The following is a 23549-nucleotide window of genomic DNA, read 5'->3' as shown; positions in this document are numbered from 1 at the left end:
ATATAGATGCAAAAATCCTCAATAAAATACTAACTAACACAATACGGCAACACATACACAAAATTATACACCATGATCAAGTGGGATTCATCCCAGGGATGCAAAGTTGGTTCAACATATGCAAATCAATAAATGTGATACACCACATCAATAAAATCAAAGACATGGGCCGGCCTGTGGCTCACTTGGGAGAGTATGGTGCTGATAACACCAAGGCCACGGGCTCAGATCCCTATATAGGGATGGCTAGTTAGCTCACTTGGGAGAGCGTGCTGCTGACAACACCAAGTCAAGGGTTAAGATCCCCTTACCAGCCACCTTTTAAAAAATAAATAAATAAATAAAATCAAAGACAAAGACCATATGATCATCTCTATAGATGCTGAAAAAGCATTTGACAAAATTCAACATTCTTTCATGATAAAGACTCTCTACAAGTTAGGTATAGATGGAAAGTATCTCAACATAATTAAAGCCATATATGATAAGCCCACTGCCAATATCATCCTGAATGGGGAAAAGCTGAAAGCTTTTCCTTTAAGAACAGGAACTAGACAAGGATGCCCACTCTCACCACTCCTATTCAACATAGTGTTGGAAGTACTAGCCAGAGCAATCAGAGAAGAGAAGGAAATAAAGGGCATCCAGATTGGAAAAGATGAAGTCAAACTATCCCCATTTGCAGATGACATGATCCTATATATCGAACAGCCTAAAACCTCTACAAAAAAACTCCTAGAGTTGATAAATGATTTCAGCAAAGTTGCAGGATACAAAATCAACACACAAAAATCAGTAGCATTTCTATACTCCAACAGTGAACATGTAGAAAAAGAAATCAAGAAAGCCTGCCCACTTACAATAGTCACCAAAAAATTAAAATACTTAGAAATAGGGCCGAGCCCGTGGCGCACTCGGGAGAGTGTGGTGCTGGGAGCGCAGCAGTGCTCCCGCTGCGGGTTCGGATCCTACATAAGGATGGCCGGTGCGCTCACTGGCTGAGCGCAGTGCGGCCAGTCACAAAAAGACAAAAAAAAAAAAAAAAAAAAGAAATAATGTTAACCAAGGATGTGAAAAATCTCTACAAAGAGATCTACAAACCACTGTTGAGAGAAATTAAAGAGGACACAAGAAGATGGAAAGATATCCCATGCTCTTGGATTGGAAGAATTAACATTGTGAAAATGTCCCTACTGCACAAAGTGATCTACAAAGTTAATGCAATCCCCATCAAAATTCCAATGACATTTTTCTCTGAGTTGGAAAAAACTATCCTAACATTTGGATGGAATAACAAAAGACCACAAATAGCCAAAGCAATTCTGAGCTAAAAAAATAAAGCTGGAGGCATAACACTACTGGCTTTAAACTATACTACAAAGCTATTATAATCAAAACAGCATGGTACTGGCATAAAAACAAACACACAGATCAATGGAATAGAATAGAGAATCCAGAAATCAAACCACACACCTACAGCCATCTGACGTTTGACAAAGGCACCACATCTGCACATTGGGGAAGAGACTGCCTCTTCAGCAAATGGTGCTGGGAAAACTGGATATCCATATGCAGGAGAATGAAACAAGACCTATATCTCTCACCATATACCAAAACCAACTCAAAATGGATCAAAGAGTTTAATATACACCCTGATATAATAAAACTCCTTAAAGAAAACACTCCAGGAAGTAGGAATGGGCACAGACTTCATAAATACAACTCCAAAAGCACAGGCAACCAAAGGAAAAATAACCAGATGGGATTATATCAAACCAAAAAGCTTCTGCACAGCAAAAGAAACAATTAAGAGTTATAAGACAACCAACAGAGTGGGAGAAAATATTTGCAAAATATACATCTGAAAAAGGATTAATATCCAGAATATACAAGGAACTCAAACAATTTTACAAGAAAAAAACAAGTAACCCAATTAAAAAATGGGCAAAGGAGCTGAATAGGCATTTCTCAAAGGAAGATACACGAATGGCCAACAGACACATGAAAAAATGCTCAACATCACTCAGCATTCGGGAAATGCAAATCAAAACCAGATGGTAAGTGATACCACCTCACTCCAGTTAGGACAGCTAATATCCAAAAGACTGAGAATGACAAATGCTGGAGAAGTTGTGGAGAAAAAGGAACTGGACTGCAAAATGGTGCAGCCTTTATGGAAAATGGTTTGGAGTTTCCTCAAACAATTACAGATAGATCTACCATATGACCCAGCTATTCCACTGCTGGGAATATACCCAGAGGAATGGAAATCACATGTCAAAGGGATACCTATACGCCAATGTTTATTGAAGTACTGTTTACAATAGCCAAAAGTTGGAACCAGCCCAAATGTCCATCGTCAGATGAGTAGATACAGAAAATGTGGTATATCCACACAATGTAATACCACTACTCTGCTATAAAAAAGAATGAAATACTACCATTTGCAGCAACATGGATCAACTTAGAAAAAATTACATTAAGTGAGATAAGTCAGGCACATAAAGAGAAATACCACATGTTCTCACTTATTTGTGGGAGCTAAAAATAAATAAATAAATACACAAACAAATGGGGGAGTGGGGAAGAAGACACAACAATCACAATTCCTTGAACTTGTTAAAACAAGCAAATAGATATGATGTTGATGGAGGTGGGAGTGGGGAAGGAGGATTTGGTAAAGGGACACAAAAATCAACTACATTGTATATTGATAAAATTAAATTAAATTTTAAAAAAATCAAGGGGAATCATAACAGTACTCCTAGAATAAGAAAGATCAACTTGCTTGTTAAAAACCAGTTTTCCATTCAAGAGTCTACATCAATCACATGTGCACTTGACCACAAGCAAATATAGAAAGGTGATTAAAAAGAAAAGAAAAAAGATGATAGTATCTGTTAATTAGATGGATTTTCAGCCAAAAACATAAATATAAAAGCTGGGCTCTCAGAATAAGAGAAAATGGGACATAGTCAACATACTCAAGTGAGCCAAGTAGCACATGGAAATATTTCTTTACTAATCCAAGAATGAAATAGACTTAATTCAAAGGATATGTGGCCTTGCCTGCCTCTCCAGCCTCATTACCTACTACCTGCCTTATATTTCATGCCCAAAGAGACCTAAGCTGCCTTACTCTATCCTGTTTCACAAGTCATGTTTTCATTAATGCCACTGCCTCTCCATACCTCCTTCCCACACGCATATCACTCATCTACTAGGCTCAAATTAGTCTTCCTTCAATGCCTATCACAGGTGTCATCTACTACAGGAAGCCTCTCTAGAACCTCAGTCAACCGTTCCCCAGATTTCCCCCAACATTCTCCCATACACTGATCACCCGTTTATCTGAGTATTTGCCATTTTATCCCCAAACCATCTGTTCACATAACTGCCTCCTCACATTGGGCTGCAAGCTCTTCAGTTCAGAAAGGCAGTCTCATCCACCTTGGTCTCTAGAGTACTCATGCAGTATACTCCCAACCACAACTGTTCCTGGCTCACAGTGGATGCTCAATAAACATCTGCTCAGCCAAACTGCTGAACGAGCTTGTGAACATATTTCATAAACTACAAAGTACTCGATAAATATTATCTTTTGCTGTTTACTGTTTCCTTTCCAACCTTATCCATTTTTCTTGGTCATTCAGCTTCCACATCCTGCGGGCACCCTGAACTATTCAATGTTTCATATATCCAAACCCTATTTCCCTATTCTGTCTTAGTAGCTCACCCTGGTCCCTCCATTTGTAAAGCTCTCTCTTATCTTCAGTTATTCAAACTGCAGCAAGCCATGGCCTGACTCAAATATATCTCTTCCAATAAAGCATCCCTAGGTAAGCCAAACTGGAAATAATGGCTCCCTCCTATCAAATCTCAGGGTACTTTGCCGGTCCCTGACTTGTAGTGCTTATCACCTCTAAATGCACTTTTGGTCTAAGAAGCAATAAGCCCTATGTCTGTTATGTCATCATCTCTCCCAAAGCACAAAGCACAGAAGAGGAAATTGTTTAATGAATAGTATGTTACTTCAAATTCCACATATTCAGGGAATAGCCTTCCAGTAGGTATTAAGCACCTGGATAAGTGTTCCTTTCTTCAAGCCTTCTGAAACATCCTCCTTGGACATGTAGGTTTCAAATATGCTCTTTTTCTTTCCTCGCGTGGACTTGCTCTTTGACTTTTTGTCACCTGGCGAAACACCAACACCATGTGGGCCAACCACAGAGGACACACCTAGGAACATGAGGCAGCAATCAATCTTTCCTTGGACATCTCTGTATTTTTAAAACTAGAGACATTACATCCTTTTTTATTATTTAGAAAGATTAACGAGAGAATGAAACTCCTGATTTCAAACAATTACAAAAAGGAAAGAATGAGTATGGAAACATGAAAAAATGCACATACATGAGATGAGTTTTAAATCAGCACCATAACATGTAAGGAAAATAACCTGGATAACGGATTCAGCATGCTTTGCTGTTTATAGACACAAACTTTTCAAGCATAGGAATTCCTAAAAGAAAGTCACTTTTCTGTAGAAAATTAAACAGCTGTACTCAATATAATAATAAATGAAGACAACAAGAGACCACACCTAATTCTAGAATAAATAACACAGGAGAATATTTAACAGTTCAGCAAAAGAATTATAGTCCCCCTCCGTTCTAAGAGCCACCCTCCCTCCACACCCATTCCTCTTGGATTTCAGTTTTGCAGTTGCTGGGGCAGACTCCATTTTCCTTTCGCTACCTCTGGGGGTCCCCAGGGGCCGGAGGTTCAGCTTGTAGTCAGGATGGCTCATTACTGGTTCCAAGACTGCCTCTTCTCTCCAGATCCAGGGGAGCCTCCACTGCTCAGCTCAGCCTTCTTCCTGCCGTAAGCAGCTCAGTTGTAACTAGCTGAAACCAAAGAGAGACTGGTGACTGGACAGCAGTTAACCTGTAGCCTCCTCTGTCCTCTTGGAAACCTAAAACTTGGATGGCAAAGGCAATACGGTGCCCCACCTTGTCCTGCCATCACATTCTCCTGGACAGTTAGTCAAGCACACCACCTGTCTCCAATTTCTTTTCAAGGCCTTCACATTTCCAGATACCACTAGACTGCTCCTTTGGGCCACTTCAACTAAATATCTCCACAAATGAGGCAATGAGAAGGAAAATAAGGAATTATACAGTTCTATTCAGTTTGTAAAATGCACAGAAATAGGAGAAAATGTGGTTTTGAAAAAATGGTATAAAGACTTAGAATCTAAAAGTTGTAATGGAATAGGTACTAAACTAGGGCTGAAGATGTGGCACTTACTAAGTTTAAACCTTGGACAAATAATGTACAGTAACTCTGTGAAACCAAATAAGTCAATTCCTTAGAATTCATCAACAAAACCTAATTCATTGCCACAATTTGAGGTCCAAAACTATGCAGGGAACTCCAGATGGTTCACAAGCTTTCAAAAAATAGCAATATTAGTACTTAGACATCTATTCCCCTACTCTTACCTGCCATCTCCTCAAACCAATTGTCTGATCAGAAGCTCAGACAGCTGCTTCTAAGAATACAAGAGGAGCTGACTGGATCAGGAGACTGGAATGTGAGGCTCTCTGCAGCTGGCCCCCTGGCCTGACATCTGGATACTGAACATGTCATCACAACTTCTACTTTCTTGTCTCTTGCTGGCCACAGGCCCAGGAGTCAAGTCTATACTTGCAAATTTCCATATCCTGGTAGGCAGCCTGCTTTCCCATAAAATGAATCAAGATGTCATTCTGAACACTAGTTTCCTCTAAATTTCCCACACACATCCTTCACCAAAATGATGTAATTTTTCCTTAAACTGGAATTAATACTAACCCAGGAGAAGCAACAGAGACAAAGTGTAACATACTACTTATTGATATATGAAGAGATTCAGAGATAAAGTTAATCCAATTACAAGAAAGGAGAGAAAGAAATGGCCTTACACAAGCAGCAAGGGAATGCAAAAGGCACACAGAGGAGTCCAGACCATCTGAGGGTTTAATCCAGAAACTTATTCATCCACTCATTAATTCAACAAATACTTCTGCCAGGCATCAAAGGTTAATTACATTCTTTAGATCATACTGAAAGACAATCAATACAAGTTGGTAAGTAATAAGCACTACATTTTTTAAAAGTACAGATAAACATACATATGATTAGAGGGAAACAGAGTATTCTGGTCAGGAAATCTGAGAGAACTTTAGGAAAGATTTTAAGGAAGAACTAAGAATGTGAGAAAAGCATACTGCTGGCAAAAGGAAACAAAAACAGAGACGCAAATAGAAAAACACAAGAAGGTTATTGCAACATCAATTCCACTTGGAGAGAGGCCAGCCTATATGAAGAAAGGCAGTGGCAAGGAAATTAAAACAAGTTGGAAGGTCTAAAACACCAGCCTGGTTTTTCAAAGGCACTAAGGAGTTTCTGAAGCATGAATGAGCAGAAAAGAAGAACAAGTGATCAGAGTTATGTTTCAGGAAAAGTTAACCTAGCACAGCACTCAGAGTCCTCTGGAACTCAGAGACTAGTGGCAGTTGCACCACAGGAGAGAACTGGAACAGGTGGGTGAAAGGAAAGGCAGGCCTGAACTCAAGCTGTACAGGCAGACACTGAAAAGAAGGAGCCCTTAGCATGGTATTACACATGACAAACTGGCACCACCTGGCAATCAGGCAGATCTGGAGGCAAGCAAGGACATGGCAATTGTGTGAGATTTCCAGCTAGGAGACAAGGGGATGGTAACATCATTACATTAGAGAGGATGATGAATTCTTCTTGGGGTATCGCATATCTCCACAAGGTGCAATCCACCAGATCCTTGAAAATTGGAGCACAACTTAGAGAAATTAGCCAGCCTTTTGAGTAAAGATTAAAAGCCCAAAGTGTTTAAGAATGATGAGATTGCCAAGAAAGGGTACACTGATATAAAGGAGAGTCTAGGACAAGGAATGAACAAGCAATCTTCCCTTCCTGTGACATAGGTGGGAAGGCCCATTAACCCTGAAGACGTCCTGGGCACTCCTACCCTAACAAAATCTGGGTTAGGGCAACTTTTAGGAAATGCAAAGAGGAAGTGGAAAATATAACAAAGAAGCTAATAAAGGTGTATGAAAAGAACGAACAGGGTCAGATGTTAAGAAAACAAGGAGAAAAGAGCTTCCAAAGGAGGATCAATTCATGATCAGGGTTTGCTCCCACCAGTGAGTAACAATACTAATAATAGCAGCATTGGGTAGGGCGAGAAGTTGGAGACAAGCTGCCAACAATTCAAAAACAGGAGCCAGAATTGAAAATGGGGTACTACATGTCTTGATTCAGGCAGGAGTTCAAAATCAAGAGGAGGTACTGCCAGTTAAGCGAGACAGGGAACAGAGATCTCAACTTTTTTTTTTTTTATTGGTTATGAATATTCATGGAGTACAAAGCCAGTTGTCATCACTCGTGCCTATGATGTGATGGCCAGATCCATACTGGCAGCATGACCATTACCACAAATTGTGATTATACCCCATGTCCCCCACCCAATTATCCCCCAAATTACCCCCAACCTCCCTCTCCATCCTCCTTACCCCACTCCATTTTGTATCCCTAGGTATGTTCTCTCCCTCTGCAAGTCCAACACACAACTGTGGTCTTTCTTCCCTTCCTTCTTTCAAAGATCTCAACTTGAATATCCCTAGGTCAGCTGTATCTGTACCTTTCCTTCACAGCAGAGATCCCAGGTTGTGTGATTTACACCTAACTTGTCTCTCTAGCTCAAGAAGACAAGGATGTTTGATTGGGTTCATCTTTGTAACCCCAGTGGCATCTACAGTACCTAGGAGAGAAGAGGTACTCAACGGCCACTCCTGAAGTGAACGGATGAGTATGTTTTCATGAACAGCTACAAAACCGAGCAGAGCAGAATCATTCAGGAAAACTACATTAAAAACAAGTCAGCAAAGAATGGGAAAAGAACAAAGGACACAGGAAACAAAGTTGGCAAGAATAAGCCAGACGGCTAGGTAGGTTGTCAAAGTTCACCTTTGGGTACCAAAGCACTGCAAAGGGATGGAAAGATTCTAAGTATACAAGATACTAAGCAGAAGATGAATAAGCAACCTTCCCTTCCCTATGACATATTTGTGAAGGCCCATAAACCCTGGAGAAATCCTGGGTACCCCTACCGTGACACATTGAAAGTACAAGTCAATTTCCAGTCCTCACTAACTTCTAGAATAAGAGCTACTGATATACTGCCCACTGCCCTTTGGTTCCTAAAGACGGTGTCCTACTGTGGAAATTGCTATCATTATGAGAGTTGGGCTAGGTTTAGGATGAACAGGCAGTAACAGTCAATAGTATTACATGGTACAAAAGACAGGAATAATGAAAAATGGGGAAAAGGGATTAGACTTGAGAAAGAATCAACTTGAAGAAAACATGTGAGTGAAAGAAATGGTGTCTTGAGACACTTTATATTCACCAAACCTAGCACAAAGCACAGTGCATAGGAGGTGCTCTAAAATTTGAATAAATGAAGCCCATTTGGGACAGAGGTCAGGTTACAAGAAACACATACTAGTGAGAAGTATGAGTAGCAGGTCCAGGACTATGGTGGGGCAAGCCAGGCACTAGAGTGCAAAATCTGAAAAAGCACAAGTCTTACAAGTGCTAGTCGTTCACTTGCAGGACCCAAGAGTGAGAGCCTCCTAGAATTTCTGTGCCTTAGGCGTCTCACTGGTCTTAGCCTAGTCTCAGCCCTTAGGAGTAGCAAAAGCAGATGCAATTTATGAGCCTGGGTAGTGAAGAAAACCCAAAGAGATAAAGTCAAAAGACTGGTTTAAAAAGAAAAGGGTGAAACTATTCAGAAACAAAGAAGCTGCCAATGGAAAGCAAGAGATAGGAAAAACAAGTGAAAAAGGGTATATAATTGATGGAATAAAGAAAAAAAAAGGATGGGATCAAAATAAATCTCACTGAAATTAGAAAAACAATGTTACACATCAACGAGAAACACATAGATTAGTCAACAAATAGTCAAGACACTACTTAACACCATTAAAAATAAAAAGCCAGTACATCCCTATTTCATAACACATTCTGGAATAACTATCAGTTTGAATAAAATTTAAATGTTTAAAAATGAGAGACAGAAAGAGAGAAATGGAGGGAGAGAGAAAAAGGGAGAAAGCAGGGGAAAGAATGTCCAGAACAGTTGAATGAGGACCGTGACAAATATTATTCTCCAAAACAAAAACAAAATTAGACACAATTCCCAAAACGATTTCAAGATCTGGATATTGACAAAAACATAAAACAAATTGAGAAGTGCTGGTTCAAGAAAATCTACTGAATCTTGGTAAGAACAGTGGAAATGTGTGGTGTTTTAGCTTGGGGCTCCTACCATCCACACTCACTCCCAACTCCTTGGCGTGGAAGGCCTACTAAGGCAGGGCAAGCTGTGAAGACTGACAGCTCCACTGCCAGAGGGAACTAAATTTACTTGGCACTTAACAAGGAGAATTCCACTCCAGGGGCATTGTCAAAAAGTGAGTCCAGGGGCAAAAATATCAGGGAAGGTCAAAATCCCAGGTAGCCTAAGTTTGCAATACCGGTCATGGCAAGCAATAGATCAGCAGACCAACAAGAAATTTAACATGAAGAACCAAGGAATGAGACATCCAAAGTGGGCCTTGCTAAGAATCTACTTTTTCCTGCTGGCGTGGAAGACTGTTGCATGTAAAATACTGCAAACAAGAAGGAGAGAAATGAGAGGGCCGCAGTGAGCTACTCGTCCCTAAAGAAATGTGAGGCCTTGCAAACACAGAAAGTAAAACCCAGGGCGGACTTGTAAACTGCCTGAATCTTGAACACATTTCTCAAGCCAAATAAGAACCATTGACAAAGGGTCAAAGCCTCATAGTTTGAAGAAATTTAAACACAACCTCCGACCAAACACAGGCTGACCACTAAGATATGGTGACCCAGGAACAACTACTTGAAAGACAGGCTGAAAAATAAAAAAAAGAAAAGAACTGAGCAGAGACATTAGCAGCCACACACTGCAGGAAAAATAGACTCCATGGAATTAGTCCAGTGAAGTCACAAACCAAAAGAGCAACAACCTCCAACTCTGGGCAGGGAGGGGAATCAGAATACAGAGTATAACCAAAACTGTCCAGTTTTCAACAACAAAAAAATCATAAAATATGCAAAGAAACAGAAAAGTGTGAACCATAGATAGGGGGCAAAAGCAATTTCAATAAAAATTCTCTCTGGGGGAGCCTAGATTTTGAACTTAGTGGACAAAGACTTCAAAGCAGCTACTATAAATATGCTCAAAGAACTAAAAGAAACCACTTTAAGGTAAAGTATGATGACAATAACTAATCAAATAGAGAATACCAACAAAGAGAGAGAAAGTACAAAAAAGAACTAAATAGAAATTTCAACTTGAAAGATACAATTACTGAAATAAAAAATTGACTGACAAAGTTCAACAGATTTGAGCTGGCAAAAGAAATAATCAACAAAATTGAAGATAGATCAATCAAGACTATCCAATCTGAAGAAAAAAAGAAAGGAAAGAAAAAGAAATTTAAAAAAAAAATCCAAAGTCAGGAACTGTAACAGGGTCTCACTGCACTTTTTTATTTTTTGATGTTTGACCTCCAATTTATTTTAAGCCTCACCTCCCATTTCCCCTTTGAACCCGTATCTGGACAGGCTGATAATAAAGTCTATGTGCACACCTGCCTTTGGCCCCAGCTGGAAGTTCAAATTTTGCAAATCCCCAGACTGCACATAAGAACTTCTCCCCAGTCTTCTAGCCATTATAAAGGCCAAACCCACTCCCTCAGCTTCACTCAAGCCAGTCCAGACATGCTTGTACCAACCCTACTGTCCCCAGGCGTCTCTTGGGTGACTAATAATTTTTTTCTCAAATTCTCTTGGTGTGTGGAGTGCTTTCAGCATAGGCATCTTACCTGTTAACTGGGAGGGGTCCATTCCACCTCCACAAGGTGAACATAGAACAGGAATGAAAAAGGGGACATCTCTACAAACCTTACAGAAATTAAAAGGATTATAAGGGAATACAATAAACAACTTTATGACAATTAGACACCTTAGATGAAATGAAAAAAATCCTAGAAAGACACAGACTACTGAAACTGACTCAAGAAGAAATAGAAAATTTGAACAGACATATAACAAGAAATTGAATTAGTAATTTTAAATCTTCCAATAAAGAAAAGCCCAGGCCCAGATGGCATCACTGGTGAATGCTACCAAACACTGAAAAAAAAAAAAAAATCATACCAATCCTCAAAACCCTTCCAGAAAATAGAAGAAACTCATTCTATGAGGACAGTATTCCCCCAATACCAAATACCAAAGCCAGACAAAGGCATCACAAAAAAAAAAAAAGAGAGAGAGAAATAAAAAGTAGTTAACATATAAGATAGTTCAGATTTTTTTAAATTTCTTCGTGATTCAGTTTTGTTAATTTGTACTTCTATAAGAATTTGTTGGTTTTACCTAAAGTTTCATGCTGGGGGCAGAATGATGTTCAAAATATCCTCATGGGTTTTCTTGACACCTATAACAGTGCTATCTTTTCTGCAATGATAGGAATTTTCTGTATTTGTGCTGTCCAATATGGTAGCCACTAGCCATGGTTTTCAAGCAATTTTAAAGAATGGATAGTGCAGCTGAAAAACTATCAAGTTAGAAAAACTTGTATTTCATCTTTATTCTCATAGGATATTTTTCTCAGATTTTAGAATACTAAACCATCAGATATTTTCTCTCTACCGGGAAGATATCACTCCATTGTTTTATTGCCTCCATTTTTTCTGTTGAGAAGTCAGCCATTAGTCTATCTGTTGATTCTGTGAAAGCATACTGTTTCCTCTCCCCAGCCCTGGCAGCTTTTGAAATTTTTCTTTATCTTTGCTTTTCTACAGATTTACTACAGTATGTCAAGATATGGATTTCTTTTTATCCTTCTTGTGTTAGTAAGGTTTCTTGAATCTGTTGCTTAGTAACTTTCATCAGTTTGGGTAAGTTTCCAGCCATTCTCTTTTCAGTTATCACTTCTACCCATTCTCTCTCAATCCTTAGTGACTTCATTTATACACTTTTGATCTCCTCAATGTCTCTATGGGTGCCTCAATCTCTTTAGTATTTTCCATCATTTTTTCCTCTAAATTTTTCCTCTTCACTCATTCTTCCTTCAGCTCTACTTAATCTTCTGTTAAACCCATCCATTAAGTCCCTAATTTCACTTATTATGTTTTCAATATTCAAGCCTTGAATATTCATTTAATAGTTTCTAAAGCTTCCAGATCTCTGCTGAAAATGCTGAAGCTTGTCTTTTATCTCTTTGAACAAGGTAGGCATAGCTACATTTAAGTCTGCTCCTGAAAACTTCAACATCAGAAGCACCCTAATACTATTTTCTGTTCCTTCTACTTGATTTTGTTCATTATTTGATCATGTTCTGCCTATCTGTTTTTTCTTAAGGGCTGAACATTATATACGCAGAATTTTAGTAGTAACAATTTCAGGCCTAGTATAATGTTATCGTCACCCAAATAGGATTTACATTTGCTTCTGCCAAGATCCTGAGAAAAAGACAATAAGTTACCCAATCTTTTTTCAGAGTTTAAAAGCACTCAAAGTAGAGCTACAGTACCCATGAGAGCTTATCTATAGTCAATTCCTCCCTATTTCTAGGTTGTGGCCCTTCAGGGTCCCAATCCCAAAAAGAGCGATTCACCAGGACCACACATACCCCACATTAGCAGGGCCTGAATTCCAATCCTACCCCTCTTTCCCTAAGAGGCTATCAAATGCACTGCTCAGTTTTTCAGCTTATCTCTCCAAAAATCAGCATATACCCATTGAAGAAAAACAACCCCACACACTAGCCTTATCACCCTAAGCTTCTATTCTCTCCTAGCTGTTCAGTCATTACCTGTCAAATACCTTAAAGCAGATATTGGGGAGAGGGTCAGGGGGGGTTGGCTGGCTTTTCTAGTTATCGTCTGAAGGAAGATTGATTTCCAATTATTTTCTGTCATAACTGAGAGTGGAAGTATCAACCTCACTCCTAACTCTCTCATTCTCAGTCAATGCCTTATAAATTCCCAACTCACTCCTATATGGACTCACTCTTTTCCCCAGCAAAACTTCTCCATATCTGCACCTATCCCCTTTCCTTCCTGTATTAGAGGGGGAAATGTTCCTGCATATTTACAACCTAACCTCCTCAGTGTATGTACTTCATCCTATTTTTACCTACTTACTCTAGAACTTTAGCACACCAATTATTCTCTCCAAAGGTACCTTCTCAACAGCACACAACAAAACTAAGGGCCTGGCCCTGCTCCCCTTCAGCTCACTTCAAACTAGCATTCTATTTCTCTCATTCCCATCCCTGCCAAAGTTTTAAAATGTGGTCTAGACTCATAAACTCTATTTTTCCCAATACATACTCTTTGATCCCCCTTGGAATATGATTTTTGTCCTCATCTCTACAATGAAATAAAGCTTTCAGTATTCCTAGTGAGAAAAACCCTCTTTACTTAAATAATGGCATTCTCTTGGTTTGTTTTTTCATGCAAGATGCCACTGACCAGCCCGGTGGACTACAAACTCTTCGCCCTTGGCCTCCAGTACACCACAGTCTCCTGGTTCTTCTGTCTCTGCAATTCTCAAATTTTCTTGCTGACTCCTCTTTTTTTACTTACATCTTAACTTTCTACCATTTATAAGGTTCTATTTTGAAGCCTCATGTAACTTCTCTGTTAAAGAGTTTTAAATCTACATTTTCAGGCCTGTTCTCCAAAGCTCTTCTTTAACTTTCCAACTTCCTGATGAGAATTAATAGCAAGCACTTTGAATTTCACATGTTTCTAATTCAACTTATTATTCTCCTCAAACTACATTTTCTACCTGCATACTACATCTAAATTAATGACATAATTATCATCCCTAGGTAGCAAACAGTACTCATCTAATTTCTTTCTCTCCATTAATATCCTATTACCAAATTTTGTCTAATCTACCTTCAAAATGTGTCCTAAATAGATTCCTTCCTTTCCAACTTGATTAGCACAGTCTGAATTCAGGTTGCTGCAACAGTGTAGCATAAAAATGACCACAGTTTCTTTACAGGTCTCTCAACCACTAATCTCTTTTCTTCAATCTGTGTTTCACCTAAAACACAAAGATATTTTATAAAGTACCTTTTCAAAACCCTGCAAAGTTCCTCACTGTAACTCTTTAACCTAACATACCTTTCCAATTTCATCTCTTACTAAAAGTTTTTTCAATATCACACCAAGTGAATTCCTAATGAAAATGTAAGTTGAGAGAGCCCATAGTTGGCATCAAAGCCAAATGAAAATGACTTAAAAACAAATTGGGTTAGAGCCGGCCCCGTGGCTCACTCGGGAGAGTGCAGCGCTGGTGGCGCCGAGGCCGCAGGTTCGGATCCTATATAGGGATGGCCGGTGCACTCACTGGCTGACTGTGGTGTAGACAACACCATGCTGAGGGTTGTGATCCCCTTACTGGTCAGAAAAAAAAAAAAAAAATGGGCTAGCAACTATAAACTCTGGAAAAAATATCAGAAAGAACTACCTGTAGATTCTGATGAGTAAACAAAATAGAAGCAGATTGTTGGGAGGAGTAGAAACCTGGAGAAGTAACTGGCACTGGAATGACTTTCACGTATTTGTGTTTTTGTTTTTGTTTGGAAGGTTGTGGGGGAGATTAGAAGTTTTGCCCCAAGGGAAGGCCACCATCACAAAAATGTTGCACTACTGACAGCTAAAATTTCAATAGAAATAACAAAGGTTGCTGCATGGCCAGAAAAAAGGGAAAGCACCTGGGCAACCACAGATGTCTGCCAGCAGCAATCTAAAAGAGAAGAGAGCTAAAGACAGGAATCCCCTAATTCTTGAGAACACTGTTAGGAGTCTCCAGGCTGACTCCTTAACTGTGTAGATGTGTAAGACAGACTCAATGCAGCACTATTAAGACTTAAAACTTTGATGAAACTTGAACCATCTCCTATAGGAGATAAGACTTACAGTCTGAGCCTAACGGGGTCTGAAGCAAACTGCCAGTGAAATGAAAAACATCAAGACTCTTCAGAGGAATTTAACAGAATTCAAAGACTACACAAGATAATATTAACTATATTCAAGACACAGCCCACAATTATCTGACATACAAAGAACCCACAGAATGTGACCTACTCCGATGGAAAACAAATTAACACATTCCAACCTCAAAACCACTCAGATATCAGAATTATCAGACGGAGACTTTAAATCAACTATGATAACTATGCTCACTGAGGCAAAGGAAGAGACACTCAAAATGACTAAAATGATAGAAAATCCCAACAGAAAAGTAAAAATTTACTTTAAAAACAGGAATTTTTAAATGAATAAATACAATATCTGAAACAAAAAATTCAGTGAATGAGCTTAAGAGCAAAATAAAGATAAAAGAAGAAAAGAGTCAGTGAGCTGAAACTTTATCAATAGAAATAACACAACCTGAAAATTAGAGAAAGAAGATCAAACAAAAAGATGAATAGATCATTACAGACTTAACAGGACAATATCAAAAGACCAACATAATGGTAATTGAATCCCAGAAGATAAGAACAGTTCCAAAAAATTGAAGAAATATTGACCACAAACATCCCAGATTTGGTGAAAGACATAAATATACAGATTCAAGAAGTTCAGTGAACCCCAAAGAGGAAAAATTCAAAGAAAACTATATCTAGACTCATCCATAATCAAACTGCTAAAAACCAAAGATACAGAGAAAATCTAAAGCAGTCAAAGGAAAATGACATACTACATACAGGAGAACATTTTGAATGGCAGCAGATTTCTTCTCATTTCTTATCCTCTTTCATGGCAGACAAAAGACAACAGAACAACATCTTTAAAGAACTGAAAGAAAAAACTGTCAAACCTGAATTCTATATCCGGCAAAAACATCCTTCAGGAGTAAAGGCAAAGTTAAGACATTTTTCAGATAAAGGAGAAAAACCATCACCAGCAGAACTGCACTATAAGGAACACCAAAAGAAGCTCTTCAGGCTAACAAGAAATGATACTCAAACAAACACTGCATCTTTAGGAATGACTGTTTAAATTCTGAAAATATTTAATGTATGTAAATTATACCTCAATAAAGTAATAAAAAATTTTAAGAAAAATTATTTTTAATCTGAAATTATATGTGCAATCAAAGAAACAATCAAATATGGAAATAGAATAAAAAACATTTTCAGAAGTGCAAGCCTAAAAACATTTCAGGTATTCTTTCTCACAAAGCTACTAAAGGCTGTGTTCCACCAAGATGATAAACTATGAAAGAAAATGATACAGAATACAATGAGGATGAGGCCCATTAAAAAGAAGTACAAAGGAATTTTACAAGATGACAGAGAATGGAGACCCCCCGGGACAACAACTGTGTATCAGGCATAGAGGGCAACTTCTAAACTGGAAGACAACAATCTATATTAGAGCAGTATTGTATTAGTCTGTTTTGTGTTGCTATAACAGAAATACCTGAGACTGGGTAATTTATAAAAAACAAAGATTTATTTGGCTTACGATTCTGGGACAGCTGCATCTGGCACGGGCCTCAGGCTGCTTCTACTCATGGTGGAAAGTGGCAGGCAGCGGCGGGTACAAGCAGATCACATGGCAAGGGGAAGCAAAAGAGAGAGAGAAAGAGAGGAGGTGGCAGATTCTTTTAAACAACCAGCCCGCAACTAATAGAGCAAGAACTCACTACCACTCCTCCCCCAGGCAGAGCATTAATCCATTCATGAGGGATCTGCCCCATGACTGAAACAGCTTCCAGCACTGCCACATTGGGGATCAGATTTCCACATGAGTTTTGGTGGGGACAACACATCCAAACTCTATCAAGTGTCAAGAGAGAGACTTTGTAGAAATCAACAATAAGAAAAACTTTAGAAACTTTATGACTACATGGAAATTAGACAACATGCTCCTAAATAAGCAATGAGTCAATGAAGAAATTAAAAGAGAAATTTAAAAATTCCTTGAGACAAATGAGAATGGAAACACATCATATTAAACAACCTAACAAGATTAGGTTAGATTCACCTGTTGTTAAGATTTTGTCCTGTTTGCTTTATTATTTGTTTTCTCTATATCTCTGTGTCTGTCTCTTTCTCTCTTTAAATATGTACACACAAATATAAAAAATTTTTACTTGAGAGTAAATTGCATACGTTATAACCCCTTATACTCCGTATTTCCAAGAATAAGGACATTTTCTTACATATCCACAGAAAAGTTATTAACTTAGCTAACCATGGATACAACTTTTATTAGATCTGCAGTCAATTACAGTTTGTCCATTGACCCAATAATGTCCCTTTTATATCTTTTCCCCTTCAGGATCTAGTCTACTATCACTTTGTATTTATTTGTCATGTTTCTTTTGCCTCCTTTAATCTGGAACAGTTCTTTAACCTTTCTTTGACTTTTGTGACTTTTTGAGGAATATAGTCCTCTTTAAAAAAAAATAGGATTTCCTCCTTATGGAGTGCTTATTATCTGTCAGGTATTGGTCTGAGAACTTATATTACATACATTACTCATTAGTGCCCAAGACATCTCTATGAACTAAACCCAAATTTGTGGAAGGAAAAAAAGAATGAAGCTCAGAACAGAAATAAATAAAATTGGGATTAAAAAATTAAAAACCCAAAAACAAAAAACAAAACAATTCAAAAGATCAATGAACCAAAGAGTTGGTTTTTTGAAAAGATAAAATCGACCAACCTTTAGCTAGACTAAGAAAATAGAGAGAAGACTCAAATAAATATAATCAGAGATAAAAAAGATCAGTTTTTATCAGCTGTAAAACTGATACCACAGAAATACAAAGTATCATAAGAGATAATGGACAAATGCATACCAACAAATTTGATAACACAGGAAAAAAAATGGATAAATTCCTGGACACATACAACTTACCAAGATTAAATTATGAAGAAATACAAAATCTGAACAATTACAAATGAGGAAACTGAAGCAGTAACATAAAGTCTTCCATCAAAGAAAAGCCGAGGACTTTTGATGACAGCTTCAAGTGATGGCTTCACTGCTGAATTCTACCAAACGTTTAAAGAAAAACTAATACCAAGTCTCCTCAAAATATTCCAGGAAACCGAAGACACGGGAATACTTCCAAACTCATTTTATGAGGCCAGCATTACCCTGATTCCAAAACTAGACAAGGACACAACAAAAAAAGAAACTATAGACCAATATCCCAGATGAACATAGACACAAAAATTCTCAACACGATACCAGCAAACCAAATTCAAACACACATTAAAAAATCATTCACTGTGGATCAAGTGGGATTCATCCCAGAGATGCAAGGATGGCTCAACATATGCAAATCAATAAATGTGATACACTTTAACAGAAAGACAAAAGCCATATAATCATTTCAATAGATGCAAAAAAAACCCATTTGACAAAATTCAACATCCCTTCATGATAAAAACGCCCAACAAATTAGATATAGAGGGTATGTACCTCAACACAGTAAAGTCCATATATGACAAACCCACAGTTAACATCCCACTAAACAAGGAAAAGCTAAAAGCTTTTCCTCTAAGATCAGGAACAAAATAAGGATGCCCACGTTCACCACTTCTGTTCAACATAGTACTAGAAGTCCTAGCCAGGGCAATTAGGCAAGAGAAAGAAAGAAAAGGCATCCAAATTGGACAGGAGAAGGTCAAACTGTTCCTGCTTGCAGATGACATGATCTTATATAGAGAGAAACTGTGGAGTACACATAAAGCAAATGTACTTCACAGGGCCTGGTTTTCCAAAGCCTTGCAGTTTCAAATATTGACCTTGCGAAGGACAGGACATTTTCCCCAGGCTATAGTCTCTGTTGTAAGATAAAGAATTATAAAGCAGCAAGGTTGCTGGCTCAAAGACAGACAGGTTACTGATTGATATGTAAAGACACTGGGAAATTGCTGTAAGAAGAAAATGTTTGCTAAAATCAAGCTTTTGTTAGTGGATCGACTTACTTGCATTATAGAATGTCACCTTGCTTGTCTTACTGAATGTCACCAGCTTCTATTGTTACACTTGTTAAACTATACTTAGCAAAAACCCAACCTATGTTCTCTTCCTGTAACTTCCTGGTCTGGAGAATAAATGTAAGAAGAGAACCCCAATTTGTGGTTAATTTCCCAAATGGAAGGAACGCCTCTATCTTGAGGGTTCCAGGAGATTAACCCCTTTTCAGGGCTTCTCACTGCTCAGAAGAGATGGGCTTTGAGTAATCTTTGGCAGCTCCGTCACCCAGGGGGAAAGGGGTGACAAATCCGCGGGAGGCAAAGCAACAAATGGTGACCCCGACATGACAAATTCTGGGTCCACAGATTGGAGACCGACCTGCCAAGCCTTAGAAAGGAAAAGAAACAAGACATCAGCCACTCATCCCGACAAAAGGGAGACCCTGACAAAAGGGGGAAAAGAAAGAGCACATCCAGAAAAGAAACAGGACGTCTACTCATCCCATCAAGAGGGAAATCCTGGTAAGGGGGACTCACCCCGGTAAAGAGGATCACAGGAGTAGCTTTTGATTAAGCGATTGCATTCCTGCTGCAGTGTCTAGCTAGGGCTTTGCCCAGAAGTTTTGCTTTCTTACTCTCTCAACTTTCTATCTCTTCTTGCGATTACGGGTAGTTTACCGTCTAAGAGAGAAGTTCAACATAGTCCAGTCCTTCTATGTTTCCTTAAGGCAGTAGGTTATAAAGTAACTAACCGTCATCTAACTAAATTATTATTGATTATAGTGGTTTGGAAATTTTCTCGAATTGCTTTAAAAATTATTCAGAACCTTAAGAAAAAGAAAAAACGTATTTATGCCATTAAAGAGGATGAAAAACAATCCTCGCCTCCTCCTCCTCCTCTCCCCCCACCTCCACCTTTGGAGGGAAACAATTCATTTATTCCCTTGATGGAGTCCTGTCTTAAAGAAGGAAACGGGAGTTGATGCTCATCATGTCTTTCCTGTTGTAGGAACTGGGACTCAGTTGAGACATGAAAACCTCCCATTCTCGTTTGAAAGATTTAAAAAGAGCATAACAGAAAATGGCTTACATAGTACTTTTACTAAGGGATACTTAGAATCAATTGCTAATGGGTATAATATGATCCCTTGGGATTGGAAAACACTTGGAAAAACTGTTTAAACTCCTGCTCAATATATTGTATGGTTACAAGAATATCAGGAAGCCTTACATGCTATTTCACTCAAAAATTTACAAAATGAGGTTCAAATTAGCATGGACATGTTACTTGACCAAACAACTAGAGCAGCCATAAAGACTTGGAACAAAATTCCTGAAACAAAATCTAAACTTCAACCTCTTGCTTCCCCTGATGCGTTTTGGATACAAAGATTAGATAAGACTCAGCCACTGTTGACATTATCTGTTGAACAAAAATTAATTACAGATTCAGGGGATAATGTTACCATAATTGCTAAAAAGGATTGGACTCCATTATGGAAAGTAACTTCTTTGCCAGTTACACTTACTGGATTAGGCGGGTTCAAAATTCCTTATCAAAGTAAAAATTCTTTGCTGTGTACTGGCCCCAAGGGACAAACTGCCTCCATTATGCCTTATGTTCCAGATCTCCCTCAAACTCTATGGGGCCAAGACCTCCCTGCTCAATGGGATATTTATATTGGGACATCTTCAGAATTTATCATGATGGCCATGGCCACACTCCCACCATCCAAATTACAATGGACCCCTGGTTCTCCGGTTTGGGTGGAACAGTGGCCTCTTAAAGGGGAGAAATTAAATCAAGCTACTTTACTTGTTAAACAACAGTTACAAATGGGACATTTAGAGCCATCGCATAGTCCCTGGAATGCTCCCACTAAATCTTTTTGCTACTGTTAGGCAGGGACCCACTGAGCCTTATATAGATTCTATTAATTGTCTTCAAGATGCTATAACTAGACAAATTGACAATGCTCATGACAATCCAGAACTGCTATCACAAGTTTATTTACATTTAATCGAACAAGTTAATAATGCTGGTTTACAAGTTGCTTCAGATAAAATTCAAGAAAAGGAGCCGTGGAAATACCTTTGTTTTTTAATCACTCAGAGAAATATACAGCCACAAAGAATATCTTTCCATATTCAGGAGCCTGTTACTCTAAATGATTTACAAAAATTACTTGGCCACATTAACTGGCTCTGCCCTTCTATGGGTATTCCTACTTATCAATCACAACATTTTTTAGTACCTTGAAGGGAGATCCTGATCTGTCCTCCCCTTGTTACTTATCTGAAGAAGCAAAATTAAAATTAAAACAGATTGAATCCTTTTTACATTCCAGACAATTAACACATATTGTTAAATCTCAAATCATTCATTTCATTCTTTTAAACACCCAACATAGTCCCACAGGCTTGCTTTGCCAATTTCTTCCTCAAATAGGAGTCACTGAATGGATTTTCTCACCCCATCAAAAAAAAAAAAGAAATTATATACTAAATTAGAACAATGTACTTAGCTACTCACTAGGGGAAGACACCGTTGTCAAGTACTTACTGGGTATGATCCTGATATTATTAATCCTGGTCTTTTTAAAACTGATTTTTACACTGCCCTTGAACAATCAGAGTCTTTACAGATAACTATGGCTGATTTTGTTGGTAAGATACAATTCTTGTTACCCCATGATAAAATTTTACAAGGACTCCAAATACTGCCCATATGATTAAAATCCTGTTTATCCCCTATTCCCCTCCCTCAAGCACTAACTGTGTTTATCGACGTTCTAACAGATCAGGAAAGAGATCTATAACACGGCAAGAACAGGGAATCTGGAAACATTTTGTTACTATCCATCATAAGTCCACTCAAAGAGCTGAACTGGCAGCTGCCATTGAAGCTTTACAACATTTTTACAATCAGCCACTTAATTTAGTAGCTGACTCTGCCTATGTAGTTGGAGTCTTACAGGTAATTCAAGATGCATCTATCCATGAGAGAATGATTTTCTTTTATCTGAAATGTTTCAACATTTGCAAAAACTTATTCAAAAAAGACATCATCCTTTCTTTGTAACTCACATGCATTCTCATTCTGGTCTTCCTGGCCCTTTATCAATTGGAAATGATATGGCTGATCACTTTGTTATGTATAATAATGTTTTACAGAAAGCTATTGATTCTCATCAGGTTTTTCATCAGGGTGCACATGCTTTGGCTAACATGCATCAGATCTCTTATAGGCAAGCTCAAGATATTGTTTGTGCTTGTCTCGATTGTCAGAGGTTTTCTAAGTCTAATTCCCACAGAGGAGTTAATCCTCAAGGAGAAGAAGGTAATGAAATTTGGCAAATGGAAGTCACTCATTATTCCTCTTTCGGACGTCTTAAATATTTACATGTTACTGTTGATACTTACTCTGGTCTTATTCATGCCACTGCCCAAACAGGAGAAACTGCTAAACATGTTTTTAAAAAAAACATTGTCTTTCTGCCTTTGCCACCATGGGGATTCCAAATCAAATTAAAACAGATAATGGACCGGCATACACCTCTAAAGTCTTTCAAGTATTCTGTGACAACTGGAACATTAAACATGTCACAGGAATCCCATTTAACCCCACTGGCCAGGCAATTGTTGAAAGAGCTAATGGTCTTCTTAAATCTCAAATAAGTAAGCAAAGGAGGGGTAATATAGATATAGGAATGGCCCCTCATGAACAGGTCTTTAAAGCTCTGTTTACACGAAATTTTTTAAATTGTAACTCTCAAAAATTAACGGCCACAGAGCGACACTTTATACCTCCTAAAAAGAGATCTAGACCCTTGGTTTTATTCCACCACCTGCCAATGGGACCACAATGGTTGAAACCTGTTGAATTGTTAACATGGGGGAGAGGGTATGTGTCTGTTCTCTCACCCACAGGCCCACTATGGATTCCTGCTAAGGCTGTTAAACCTTATGTGGAACCCCAAACCAGACGAGGAATTGAATCTGATCCCAAAATCTCAATGTCTCGCCATCACACCTCAATCCATCTCACTGGTGATGGTACACATCAGACCATCAGTGACAATGGTGCCAACAACCACTTCCACTCTGACCTACATCAGACCACCAGTAATGAAAATAATGACAACAAGCTCCAAATTGACCCAGGGTAAATTTAAAAACTTCACAGCCAAATAGCTTTCAATAGCTCAGCCCTTAAGCTCACTAGCTCATCTGAAAAACAAAAACTAACCTAAAACCTACCTGTTTAACTAGATGGTCTCAAATTTTCTGGCATCCAGCTGGTTATCTTAAACAGACTTCTAAATTCTCTTCTAGTCTCATCTACGTATTTCTTCACAAAATCCTACAGTAGAATTCTATGCTATTTTCTTAAAAGGAAGAAAATCTTCTCTGC

General features: G+C 38.4%; 1 protein-coding gene across 6 annotated transcripts in view; it reads right to left on the bottom strand.

Annotated features, from left to right (window-relative positions):
* The window catches only part of DIS3L2 (DIS3 like 3'-5' exoribonuclease 2), a 401609-nt gene that overhangs the window by 344330 nt on the left and 33730 nt on the right, over positions 1–23549 (bottom strand). For 5 of the 6 annotated variants that reach the window (XM_063104706.1, XM_063104715.1, XM_063104740.1 and 2 more), the window contains exons 2-3: positions 4759–4907; positions 4082–4239 (exon numbers count right to left, since the gene is read on the bottom strand). In XM_063104706.1, the coding sequence (XP_062960776.1) occupies positions 4082–4239; positions 4759–4810 (210 nt within the window). In that variant the 5' untranslated portion in view covers positions 4811–4907. Of the gene's footprint in view, positions 1–4081; positions 4240–4758; positions 4908–16664; positions 16699–23549 lie in introns of those variants that run through there. The other variant, XM_063104723.1, reaches the window with a different exon arrangement.

Source organism: Cynocephalus volans, chromosome 1, assembly GCF_027409185.1.
Source record: "Cynocephalus volans isolate mCynVol1 chromosome 1, mCynVol1.pri, whole genome shotgun sequence".
Lineage (NCBI taxonomy): Eukaryota > Metazoa > Chordata > Mammalia > Dermoptera > Cynocephalidae > Cynocephalus > Cynocephalus volans.
Note: the sequence above shows the minus strand (reverse complement) of the source record. Positions and strands in the feature narration are given on the sequence as shown.